Genomic DNA, 13,853 nt, shown 5'->3' with positions numbered 1-13,853 from the left:
ACTCTTGGGTATCTAATGGGTCTTGACAAGTATCATACAGCCAGGAGCTATAAATAATTCTCAAGTGAATGCATATATTTGCATACCACATTTTCTGTAGATTATTCCATATCTAACATTTGACAATCCTCTTCAACATTAGTTGCAAATGATTTTTATCTCAATTAACATTCTAAGGGGTGACTGGAGGCAGATGCTTTACAGGCTCTGCACCAGTGAGAACTCTGCTAAAAACAGCAATCACTGACTGAAATTTCCACTGTCGGGAATTTGCAAGTTTAGCCAAACCCAAACAGATCTCAATTCATCAGCAAGTCATTGAATAAACATTCAGCTCAATTATTAAAAAGATCAAATTCTAATTCACTACTAGCTATTTTATAGAGATAAAGTCTGCAGTTGGCACCACATTTGCATGACGGTACCAGTAATCTGGAAAAATGGAGACAAGAAAGAGTAAACGCATGAAGTTAAAACACCCCAACAGGGACCAAAGTGAAAGACACAACAGAGGAAACATACTACTGTCATTTGAACACATATTTTCCCCATCAAAAGGCATATATTTCCTTTGATTCCCCTCATTGTAAAAAACTGCTGAATACTAATGGCATGCTTTGTACCAATTTCACAACAAAAATTGAAGGATTTGTATATTTCTTGTTTCTCGGTCACTCCTTATCACCTTTTTTTGCTTTTACGAACTGTAAGGTAACACAGCGAGGCTAAAGAAAACTGGATTTTCTGGGTTTGCCAGAGCTGAAACTGTTGACACTTTCTATCCATGACTAGGCCAACAATATTAGAAACTAATTCATAAAAATAGGGTGTTAGGCACAATTCCACACTAGGTTAACGTGGACCCCATGCAAAAGCTGACATCTACATCCTCCTCCATTCTACTGACAACGCTAGGCATTTACATAGAAACATAGGAGGAGGAGGCAGCCATTTGGCCCTTTGGGCCTGCTTTGTCATTCTTTACAATTATGGCTGATCATCCAACTCAATAGCATAAAACCAAAATGCTGGAAAATCTCAGCAGATCTGGCAGCATCTGTAAGGAGAGAAAAGGGCTGATGTCCAGGCGACCCTTTATCAAAGCCTAATCCTGCTTTCTCCCCATAACCTTTGATCCCATTCGCTCCAAGTGCTATATCTAGCTGCCTCTTGAATACATTCAATGTTTTAGCAGTGGAATTTCACGGTGAACTGTCTGCTCCCTGACTGCATAGCCATGAGTTTTAAACCCTAAAATATTGGCACAATGGGCAGCTAAGAGACATTAATAATTGTGTTGAGACCATCCCTCTGTAACCTTTATGATTATATGAAAACCCACCGAGTGTTACTTCCCCTATATCAAAGCTTTGTGTAGATAGTGGGATGTGTAACTTTACACTCAGTCTTAAACTGAAGCAGGTATTTGGTTCCCCTGTACCATAAATGAAGGTTGGGGAGGTAAATGTCAGCAATTTCTAATGTTGTGTTGAGAGAGAAATATTGGCTGAAAGAATATCTGAAGACTCTCAATCACTGGAGAAAACTTATCTTCCTACAATCTAATTAATAAATCTCAATACTCCAAACTTGCCATCTAGCCATAGATCTTTTTAATTCATTTTTTAAAGCATGAAATAATTTAGTGGTTCCTCATTCAGCTTTTGTGAAAAGTTCTCAGCAGACTCTGGGTTAAAAGAAAATGAGAATCGTTGGGAACTTGGTTTCATCCATACCTTTCCCAGTCTCGTGGCTACTGCTTTCCTCAGCCGCACTGTCTGTCTGTCCGTCTTTAGCAGATGGGTTAAGTCCAGCCACAGACCCACGACCCGGTGCACCATGCCGGTCTGATCCTGCGTTTACCTCTCTGTGCTGACCAAGTTTCCGTCGAATCATAGCAATCTCCTTCCGCAGGAGCTTGGCTCGACGTGATCGCCCATTGTTCTGCTTTGTGGAGCCCATTGTGTCCAGTTTGTCGAGAAGTACTTTCAGCTGTTCCTCCAATGGCATATGCGATCTGTTCTCAGGGACCAGCAATCGGTCCACTTCTGGCAAGACATGGAGACCAGAGAAAGACCAAGGCAAACAGAGAAGTTGTTTGTGAGAGGGAAAATAAGAAAGAAACAGACAGATAGAAAGGAAGCAAGCCAAAGAAAACATTCACAATCAGGTTTCTAACGATGGATATGACTGTAAAGATACATTACAATTATTTTATCATGACCTTTAAGACTGACCAGTACAGACAAAGTGATAGAGCAGTAGCAAGAGCTCATTGACAATTACTGTGAGTGCATTTTGTGTTTATGTACTGTGAAAGTACCTAGAACAACAATTAGATTCAAGAATGCACACCACATTAACAGCTCCTATTTTGTTTCAGGTATAAAACATGACAATTCTTGAACAATTTCAATGATAGCATTTACAGACATCCAAGTACAGGTTATAAAGAAATGCCACACCAATACCCAACCCCATTTTTATATACGAAAGACAGGCACTCACGTAACAGCGTTATGAAACTCCAAAAACCTCAGTGTAATTTTTTTGTCATTTTTCTCTTGGTGAGTTCCTTTCTTGGGAAACATTGATTCTTACTGAGGAATAGTTCCACAGGTTCCTGCTATCTATTCAAATGATTATCATCCGGTGGCTGACATTCATCATTATGAAGTATTTTGTAAGGTTAGTCATGGTACAAATCAATTCCAGCCTTCCAGACTGCCTGGATCCACTACAGTTCGCCTATCACCACAATGGATCCACAGCAGACGGCATCTCCCTGGTCCTACACTCAATCCTCAAACACCTAGATAATAAACACCTGTCAGACTCCTATTCATAAACAACAGCTCAGCCTTTAACACCATTATTCCTATGAGACTTATCAACAAACTCATGGCCTGGGGCTCAGTTCCTCCCACTGCAACTGGATCCTAGATCTCCTAACCTACAGACTGCAGTCAGGAAGGACAGGCAACATCACCTCCTCCACAATCATCCTAAACACTGGTGCTCCACAATGCTGTGTCCTTAGCCCCCTTACTATACTCTTTATACACCTGTGACTATGTGGCCAAATTCCCCTCCAACTCAATTTTCAAATTTGCCAATGACACCATTGTTGTCGGTCAGATCGCAAACAATGACGAGACATGGTACAGGAATGAAATAGAGAATCTGGTGCTCTGCCAATGAGGCCATGACTTACCTGATATGATAATCCTCAACTCCACTTTCCCACCTTATCCCCATAACTCTTGATTTCCTTACTGATTAAAAATCTATCTAGCTCAGCCTAGCCTTGAACATACTTAACGATCCAGCCTCTACACTCTTCTGCAGTAAAGAATTCCACAGATCAGGTGAGGACAGGATTAGGCTCTGTATTGATACTCTCCAAAATGAAAAAGTTGTGCAACGCTCACTGTCTAGGATTGCACGTAAAAACTCAGCACTCAGGTTGCTATCTGCCATAGAATTAGGCTCCAATATGAACGAGAATCTTCATGACAAACAAAAGAGAACATTGACTACAAAAAATGAAATTCATAAAAATCATTGTCACTATCAAACCTTTGCCTTCTCTTGGTTTTGGATATAATCTACGAACAAGAAGGACTGCAGGAATTGATTTGAGAACAGAAACTGGGCTTCATGGTAAAACTGAATGCAATGAGCTACCAAATTTGGAAAGCAGGTTGAAAGAGTTAAAAATCAGTAAAAAGGATAAACATCACTGGGAGCAGCAGAGTTAATCGGGGAATTGAGTACAGCACAGTTCCCTGGGAAGTTGGTATGAAGACGTTTCAGTGCAGTTCCCACACTTGCAGATGGGCAGCCCAAACAAATTGAACAAAAGACAAGCGGGTGAGAGCTCTGATAACCACAAGGTAGTAGTCATAATAGCAGGTGTGAATTCTTGGATGATGTATCCCTATATGCGTGCTTCATCAATAATTAATCATTATAATTTGACAGGCATGTAGTAATCAGAACTTAGATATAATTGGATATCAATGACTTCAGAAGAAATGTACGCTTGTGATTGGCAGGCTCGAAGGGCTAGATGGCCTACTCCTGCTCCTATTTCGTACGTTCTTATGTTCTTATAACCAAAAGTACAAATGCTCATACTGTGTAACACTGAGGAAGTCTGTATGCCACCTTGTAGAAGGCATACTTCCCTGCCACAGCTTGAATAAAGGTCAATTTTATCATTCCTAAAGCTTTGTCTGATTTCTTGAACTGAACAAAGTACAAGTTCGCTGGATAGCGACAAAGTTCTGTATCACAGGTCATTATAAAACTTCCGGGTATGATATGTTAATTCTTCCTAAGCAATAATGAGCTGCAGTGGCATAATGGTATTATCGCTGGACTACAAATCCAGAGACCCAGAGTAATGCTCTGGAGACCTGGGTTCAAATCCCACCATGGAGATGGTGAAATTTGAATTCAATAAAAATCTGGAATTAAAGGTTTAATGAGTACGAAACCATCGTTAATTGTCATAAAAACCTATCTGGTTCACTAATGTCCTTTAGGGAAGGAAATCTGTCATCCTTACCTGTGACTCCAGAGCCATTGTACTGCCCTTGGGCGTAGACAATAAATGCTGGCCCAGCCAGAGAGATGCCCACATCCCATGAATGAATTTTTTAAAAATTAAAACTAATACATATTACTGCATGTTGAAACTGAACTTACCTTCTTCCCAGAAGAGCTGTCCTGTATCTTCTGCTGGCACGGGTTCAGGCACATGCATTCCTGTCTCGTAATCAAAGCTAATTTTCTCTGCTTGCCTGCGAGCATATTTCAGCACTGCACCACCTTGGTCTCTTAGCCTGATTGCTGCACGGTAAAATATTGTATCCTTGGCATTGTACTGTAAGCAGTTGTTCACAATCAAGCTAAAATCTTCTTCAAACTGGTCAAACGTCCGATAGTGATGCCCCTCAAGCTGTGTCTTCATGGTCTGGAAATCCATTGGTTTTTTAATGTGATCCAAATAATCCGGAACCTGGTCACAATTTAAAATGTAAATTAATATTAAGTAATGGCATTTAATTTAATTACATCTATTTAATTAACATTCTGAAGCTAAGAATTCATTCAAACGCCAAAGGCAATTAGCAGAATCAAAAAAGCATACCTCTTTTAGTGGCACAGGCTCGCCAAAGATGTTTCCTGTGTCTTTCTCCTGGAGCTGTTCAAGTGTCTTACGGAGAAGGATCAGAAAAGGGGTCAGCTGCAGCTCCATTGCAAACTGTTGTATCTTTAGCTGGTGAGAACCAAATCAGAAAGGTATGAGTTAGAAATAAAATTTGCAATGAATAAAATTGGTGTCTTTCTCGTAACAAATAACGCATCCTCGGAAAAGCAGCCAGCATAGTCAAGGACCCCATGCACCCTGGACATACTCTCTTCTATCATCGGGAAAAAGATACAAAAGTCTGAGGTCACATACCAACTGACTCAAGAACAGCTTTTTCCCTGCTGCCATCAGAGTTTTGAATGGATCTACTTTATATTAAATTGATCTTTCTCTACACCCTAGCTATGACCTTAACACTACATTCTGCACCCTTTCCTTTCCATCTCTATGAATGGTATGCTTGGTCTGTACAGCGCGCAAGAAACAATACTTTTCATATTAATACATGTCATAATAATAAATCAAATCAAAATTTCCTATTAGTTCAAGCATTCAGTGCCTTTCTTACCATAGTTTATAAATTTCCTATCTGAAGCAAAATTAGCAAGTTGAAACCTCACTTCAGGACTCCAGCACATTGCATCGGTTGACCTTTCAGCACTGTACTCAAGGGGTGCTGCATTGTACAAAGTGTTGTCATTCACATGAGACATTAAACAGAAGCTTCACCTACTGCCTCAGTTGATATTAAAGATCCCACGGCACCATTCACAAAAAAAAAGATCCTTGGCACTCTGAACAACACTTCCCTCTCAACCAACATTGTCAATTGACCACTTCGCTCATTGCTGTTTGTGGGATCAAGGACTGTGCTTTTGTAACCACGTAAGTTACCGTACTTCAAAAAGTAATTCACTCGGTGAGCTTTGATTTATTTCTGGAGCATGCATTGCAATATAAATGCATATCAGCCTTCTCTGTCTGATTAGTTTTCTATGTCTCACTGCAAAATGTTTCATACAATTCCAGCAAGGAACACGGAATTAATGCTGTGTGCACTGGAATATCCTGGAAATAATATAGTTCACTGATTCTTCCCTAGATCTTCTGGAATCCTCATCTGGTAAGGGAACAGATGGCAAAGTATGCCATTCTGCACCTCAGCTGTCATACATTCCCACACCATCAATATGGCCATTTTCCCACATAATACTCCATTGTCAGATCTTTGCCCATTCACCTGGATGGCATAGTGGCACAGTAATTAGCACTGCTGGCTCATAGCACCAGGAACCCGGGTTCAATTCACAGCTTGGGTCACTGTCTGTGCAGAGTCTGCACAATCTCTCCATGTCTGCGTAGGTTTCCACTGGGTGCGCCGGTTTCTTCCCACAGTTCAAAAGATGTGCTGGTCAGGTGGACTGGCCATGCTAAATTCTCCCTGTGTACCCAAATAGGAGCAGAAGTGTGGCAACTAGGGGATTTTCACAGTAACTTCATGGCAGTGAATGTAAGCCTAGTTGTGACTAATAAATAATAAATAGGCTTTAACCTTTCTGTATTCCTTTCTAACTCCTCACATCCACTTCACAACTTTCTGTGCTATTTTTGTATCATCAGCAAATTTAGCAACCACACCGAGGGTTCTTTCATCCAAGTCATTTATAGAAATTGTAAAATGCTGAGGCCACAACATTGATTTCTGTGCACCACTTGTTACATAGTGCAAACCAGAAAATTACCCATTTATGCCTTCTCTCATATGTTTCTATTTTCCGCAATAACCGTTTGATGTGGCGCCTTATGAAATGTCTTCTGGAAATCTAAGTACAGGACATCCATTGGTTCTCCTTCATCCACAGCACGTTAAGTTCTTCAAAAAACTCCAATAAATTGGTTAAACATGATTTCCAACTTGGAGAACTGTGTTGACTCTGCCTGATTATCCTGAATTTATCCAAGTTCCCTGCTACAATGTTTTTAAATAATAGCTTGTTAACTTTTTCCTTATAACAGATACTAAGCCAACTGGTCTACCTTCTGTCTCCCTTCCTCTTTTGAATAAAGGAGTTATATTCACTACTTTTCAATCTAATGGAACCTTTGCCAAATCTAGAGAATTTTGGAAAACTAAAACTAATGTATCAACTATCTCTTTAGTTGATTAAGACCCTAGGATGAAGTCTATCAGCACCTGGGGACTTGTCAGGTTGCAGCTCCAACAATTTGCTCAGGACCACTTCCCTGGTGATTGCAATTTTCTCCGAGTTCCTCCCTCCCTTCCATTTCCAGTCTTACAACTATTTCTGGGAAATTACTTGTATCCCCTGTTGTGAAGACCGAACAAAACACCTGTTCAATTCACCTGCCAGTTCCTTATTTTCCATTATTAATTCCCCAACACACTTTTCTGATCAGTAAATCCTCTCAGTTCTCAGGGAATTGATTACAAAAGGATGTAGGTTATGCTTCAGTCATTGGTGAGACCCCATCTGGAATGCTGTATGTAGTGCTGATCTCCTTATTTCAATGGCATTAACTTGAATTGAAGATCATGAGCCCAATTGCTCATTGCTTGTTCATCCTGAAACAGGACGTTTAATCGAAAGGTACATAACTAAATCTGAAATGGATTTATGACACACAATTCAAAGTTCACAATCTAGCACCACAGCAAATCACTTTTAAAATTAAATTTGAAGAGCTGTCCAACCTCCTCTCGCTTTAACTTTTCTCGTTTACGGATCAGTTCCACCAGCAGTCGTGCTCTTTCCAAGTCATGTCGCAGTCGCTGCCATGATTTCAGCTGCTCCTTCAGCGCACAGTTCTTCTCCTCGGACTCTCTCTGAAGGTAGCAAGAAAAACAGAATTAAATACTTTCTCACCTCCTGTGCATGTAACAAAACAGATAAAAGAAACACTTGGGCAAATGGATTTAAACTTGTTTTAGGTGGGGGAGGCAAAGTTGAACTTTGGTATCTCTTGCTGAATGAACATTAATTTTGCACCTGGGCTGAGGAAGTGATGACAATTAGTCAGTGTTTGCTGTAAACCAGGACCTCAATGAGTAAAAAAAGTAAGGTGATTGAACTTTTCTCAACATCCTGCTTTATTGTTTGTCTATAATTACTAGCACATGAACAAATACAAAAGGAACATGTGAGCTGCAGGAATCTAATGCCAGGGAATCAAAACACTCTGAATAGAACACCCAATATACTGGACTTGCCATTTCAGTTTCTAATAAGTTGTGCTGGCTATCATTACAAGCTTAAGAGTGTTACCTCGTGGAACCATTTACACAAAGCGCTCGTGTACCTGTTCTGCGTTTCGCTGAGACTGTAAATGGGACTGTAATCGCCGAAGGAGTGGGACACCATTTCTCGACTGTCGCTTTAACGTCCAATAACTGTGAAGTCGCTGCATGAACTGGCTCTTACGCTGAATAGATAGTCGACCTGTGATCTTACTTAACCTAAAAATAAGAAATGAGATGTAATGTTTACTCCTATAAGGGGTAACTGTACTGGGAAAGGAACATATAAGTTTCATTCGTGTACGCAGACAGTGCAAAGCTTCAACACAAAAAACAGTGTGCTGTTAGTTAAAAGACCAAAGTTAACATCTCAGTCTTGATTAGATTATCTGAAGAGATCAAGTTGTGCGTCACTATGAAATATTGTGACCTTAGGCTAGTTTTAACTATAGTTATGGAGAACGTGAGTTTATCATCTTAACAAAGGATAAGGGTCTAACAGCGAGAAAGGGGATGATAATAAGAAGGATCTCCAAACACCGTCTGCTCCGCTTACCCCAGTGTACTGCAGCCCATGCTGTGACTCAGGTCACCCAGTGGTGGTGGTCCTGCTTTACCTACTGCCGATGGGGGTCTCCGTTACCCCAATCCTTTTCTTCCCTTTATGTTAGGAACTTCTTCGATCCACCACCAAATTTCTCATCTAGTGATGCCAGTTCTATTTGGCAAAACCGTGGGGCAGCGAAGGAAGATATTCCCACTGTGAGAGGGTGAGAATTACTTTCCTGATTATCTCACTTGTCTAATACCAACTAGAGCAGGCTTGTCCAACATGCAGCCAGAGAGCCAAAGCCCCACTCTGCAGTCCCTCCAAGCCAGTTTACAAAACGAGAGTCAAACAGCTAGGTTCAAATGGTGGAATCTACATAGAGCTGCTTCTCCAATCACAGGCCGTTTTTTCCCCCATGTTTGTTTCTCAGAGTGAACCTATCAATGGCAAATGAGGGAAAGAAACAGTCTGTGATTGGAGGAGCAGTGAACACCACTGGCAGCATATTCTGGGCTGGGGAACCAAGGGCAGGTAGCTAAGAAGCAGGATTCATGGGCTGAGGAACTAAGGGCAGATAACCAAGAAGCAGGATTCAGAGAGCTCAGGGCCAAGTAGCCGAGAAGCAAGAGCCAAGGAGCATACCTGGGGAGCCCAGGGCATGGTATCCAGGGGAAAGGCCAAGGGAGCTGAAGTGCCAAGGTGCAGGGCCAGGAGGCACAGGTACTGGAGAGCAGAGGTGCATCAGAAGTGACTGAGTGATTAGAGACTGTGTGGAGGAAAGGGAGTTGTAGGGGGGAGTGACAGAGTGTGTGTGTGTGTGTGTGTGTGTGTGTGTGTGTGTGTGTGTGTGTGTGTGTGTGTGTGTGTGTGCGCGCGCGCGCGCGATAGAGTGTGGGGGACATCATTTTATCTGTTTTCCAGAAGTACACTCTTAAAGAAAGCTGTTTGAAAGTAATGACATTTTAAACAAATTACTCGGCTATATAATCTCTGATTTAATGTTCTGCGTTCATTCAAGGGAGGAGAACAAGGTCTTTTTTATTTTTACAGCAAATATTCATATACTTGAGCTAACACTGAACTACAAGGGAAGACAAGGTACATATCCTGCAATCTAACTGCACTTGTTGCTCCATTACATTCCTGACATCTGAGATATTCAGCTTTTTTGATTATGCCCTTGTTTCACTGGTGTACCAGAAGTGCTGCATAAATTATTACAATTGCTGGTCTGATCACAGTGTGCTAAAGCTGGGCAATGTTCTAGTTCCTAACCAAAGCAAGTATTTATTAATCATGTCTTGTTTTCCATAACTCATTACTTCGTACCTTTTATTTTCCTTCAGTCAGCTCTTTCCTTACTTAAAAAAAAACATTTCACCTGGAGCATTGGATGTTGGCCCAGAAACATGTTGCTAAATACCCACAATTATCAGGCAATAGATCAGCCCTTTCATCACAGAAACAGCATCAGCCCATGAACTGCATGGTTCAAGAAGGGCCACCATCACTTTCTCAGGACAACTACAGACGGACATTAGGATCTGGGTGGGATTGTGGTCAGGGCAGACTCGATGGGCCGAATGGTCTCCTTCTGCACTGTATGATTCAGTAAAGCCCATCCTTGCCATTGAAGTCCATGTCTCAAAAACATATGCATATCATAGAATCCCTACAGTACGGAAGGAGGCCACTTGGCTTGTTGAATCTGCACCGAATCTCTGACAGAGTATCTTAGCCAGGCCCACCACCCCATAACCGTACACATTTATCATGTTAAAAAATACTTGCAGCCTTTTTAACCAATACATTTATACTGGGCTTCCCTTCTGTTCCACCTCCCAAAGTGCATTTTGCATAAGACAAGAAAATCAGCTACACTTCTCCAAGTCCTTGCATGCACAATGACACATACCACACCACAGATTCTCTGATCTTCTTGAATGATCAGGTTTCTCATGAACAATAAAACCAGGCCATTAGAAGATAGGTTGCTACCACTGCCCTACAGTTCAGATGTTTGATGAGCCTTGCGGACAATGCACTTGTCTATTTCTATGAACTCACATCTTTTATTTTCGGAGTCAATTTCACTTTCATTTTAGACATCCTTTCCCGTTGCATTTGGCCTCTCCATTTTTTTAAAATCCTGTTTTGAAGATCTGTCTGTTTGCAATGCAAAACTAGAAACCACATCTGTAGCACTGATGACAAAGACGGACACTCTGTTCACCAGACTATTCAGCAGTAATTGATCTATGCATGGGCAACCATGCGCTCCTAAATCTTAAACCACAGGCTGTGAATCCTCTTGTTCATTTCACTTTTTTTTTTAAATGCTTGCTTAAGTTAGAAATAGTTATTAAAAGCAATCTAAAAAGATAGGACACACATTTATGATCAATGTAACCACAAAATTGAGTTTCGTGAGTACCCCCAACTCTCACTTCCAGCGAAAATCTGTCTTGTCTGGCCCATGCTACCTTATGTACAGATACAGAAGCTAACATGGTATTTTCACTGATACAACAAAGTACAAAATACCAATGCCAAGCTGCTATCCAAGAGCACAAAGGGTCTGGACCCTCCATTCACATAATGCATTTCCCTACTGAATGTTCTATGCTGTCACCTCCTTTTCTAATATCAATCATTCCCTTACACTACTATAAATCAAGTGCCAAAAATATGGGAGATTACCTTGGCTCCCATCTAATCATTTTACTGGCTTTAACCCTACAACTTTTCCGAAAATGCTCTTCTTGGAACAGAAATAAAGCAATATGCTTTAAATCAATTTCACTGTAGAAGCATCCAAGTTACACCAACACAAGCCACTATTTTCAGGACAGAAAAAATTAAGGTGAAAAACAATCGTTTAAAAGTTAAAGTTAATTTATTAGTGTCGCAAATAGACTTACATTCACACTGCAATGAAGTTACTGCAAAAATCCCCTAGTTGCCACACTCCAGCGCCTGTTCAGGTACATCGAGGGAGAATTTAACATAGCCAATTCACCTAACCTGCACATCTTTGGACTGCAGGAGGAAACCCATGCAGACACAGGGAGAATGTGCAAACTCCACACAGTCAGCGACCCAAGCCGGGAATCGAACCCGTGTCCCTGGCGCTGTGAGGCAGCAGTGCTAACCACTGTGCTGCCAATATGTGTCTTTTCAACACAGTTATTTATTCAAATTGCCTGTGATTCAGCACAGCTACAGACACAATGAGAAACAGGTAACTGACAAAGTGCATCATTTTAACTCTCACCAATATAAACAGTATGATACAGCATGACACACAGAGCGATTTAAAACTGTAAATCCTTTCAGCATTGGTTTCATTAGTGTAGTGATGTGGACAGACATATAAAGAATGCAAATCAAAAGGAAAGATCAACTAGCCCATTGAGCATATATCTAGGACAATTTTACATAGAAACCTCTGGTCTCTCATCACACTATCCAACTGCCTTCTAAACGGTTCCTTCTTTTGCTTCTACTATCCTACCAGGAAGAGGTAGGATATTAAATAGGGCCTTCTTACTAATTCAATAGATTGTACTAATCCAAAAGAATGGGGAAGAAGTGAATCTTGCAGTCAGTGAAACAATTCAGCAAGGTGGAGCTGTGTGGTTTCAGGCTACACGGACAAGTGAGTAACTGAAAAGGGTGTGGCCTTCCTTGAAGTGAGCACTCTAATGAGATAGCAAAGTATCTACAACCACGAGCATGCAAATAAAAACAGAGCATTTAGCCACAGATTAGCTCTCTCTTGTCCCCTGCCTTCAGTCCCAATGTCGTGATGGGACATTATAAAAGCAGCAGGGTCGCACAGTGGTTAGCACTGCTGTCTTGCAGTGCCAGGGATCCAGGCTTGGGTCACTGTCTGTGTGGAGTTTGCATGTTCTCCCCGTTTCTGCATGGGTTTCTTCTAAGTGCTCCGGTTTCCTCCCACAGTCTGAAAGACATGCTGGTTAGATGCACTGACCCGATTAGGCGCGGAGTGTGGCGACCAGGGGAATTTCACTGTAATTTCATTGCAGTGTTAATGTAAGCCTACTTGTGACTAATAAATAAAATTTAACTTTAAAGTACATCCTGCACTACTGTTTTTAATTTCTTCAGTCTGTGAGGAAAACCTGAGGGAAGCTGTCATAGCCATTGGGACAATGGTTGGAAGAGAGTTACTTCACTAATGCGTGTGACATGTCCATCAAGAGGCAGCTCTCAGCATCCTTCCTACTCCGGGGCTCCTGGTCAGGGCAGCCCATTGTAACCTCACCGTTAAATAGCTCAGACATAAATTGTACAGTGAAGAAAGGCTGAATGGATAAGAGACCAGAAAGCCACCAACTTCTGGAAACACAGGACCATCAGACAACACTTCCATAGAGTCATATATACCCACTCACTGGAGGCCAGTCAGTCCAGTGAGTCTACCCCAGTCAGGTCAAAAGGGGAAAAAAATGGATTCCTGTGAGTGAGAATAGCTTCTCCTCTCGAGCACAGAATTGTTTAAACATCAAGATTTTTTAGACTGAAACAGCAGCCCAGATTTTGCAGTTAACAGCGAAGTAACAGCATTCCCCACTGAAGAAAAGTGGCTTATAAAGATCTAGCCATCTCTGTGGCATAGTCTTCCTCTCTCCCACCAAGTCAAGTGGATGTCTTGCTGTGCAAAAGTAGTGACGTTAGCAAGCAGGGTGAGCACTGAAGTATTCACAGACAGCTAAGCAGGCTGTTAAAACCACCAAATCCCTTCATTTTAATTCAAATTTTCAGTTTGCAAACTAAATGATCATGATTGGGTTAAGTTAGAAGCTTCCAAAAGGAAAAAGTTTGCATATCTTTTTAAATATTTGGGAGTTATTCATCATTAT

At 41.2% G+C, this 13,853-nt stretch overlaps 1 protein-coding gene across 4 annotated transcripts in view; it reads right to left on the bottom strand.

Moving 5' to 3' along the window:
- The window catches only part of brpf1 (bromodomain and PHD finger containing, 1), a 46,349-nt gene that overhangs the window by 24,567 nt on the left and 7,929 nt on the right, over positions 1 to 13,853 (bottom strand). For 3 of the 4 annotated variants that reach the window (XM_080181732.1, XM_080181733.1, XM_080181730.1), the window contains exons 3-7: positions 8,480 to 8,636; positions 7,875 to 8,006; positions 5,159 to 5,287; positions 4,714 to 5,026; positions 1,737 to 2,048 (exon numbers count right to left, since the gene is read on the bottom strand). In XM_080181732.1, coding sequence (XP_080037858.1) covers positions 1,737 to 2,048; positions 4,714 to 5,026; positions 5,159 to 5,287; positions 7,875 to 8,006; positions 8,480 to 8,636 — 1,043 coding nt within the window. The remainder of the gene's footprint in view (positions 1 to 1,736; positions 2,049 to 4,713; positions 5,027 to 5,158; positions 5,288 to 7,874; positions 8,007 to 8,479; positions 8,637 to 13,853) is intronic. The other variant, XM_080181731.1, reaches the window with a different exon arrangement.

Source organism: Carcharhinus amblyrhynchos, chromosome 3 (assembly GCF_965287045.1).
Source record: "Carcharhinus amblyrhynchos chromosome 3, sCarAmb.v2.hapA, whole genome shotgun sequence".
NCBI lineage: Eukaryota > Metazoa > Chordata > Chondrichthyes > Carcharhiniformes > Carcharhinidae > Carcharhinus > Carcharhinus amblyrhynchos.
This window is presented reverse-complemented; position numbering and strand designations above follow the sequence as displayed.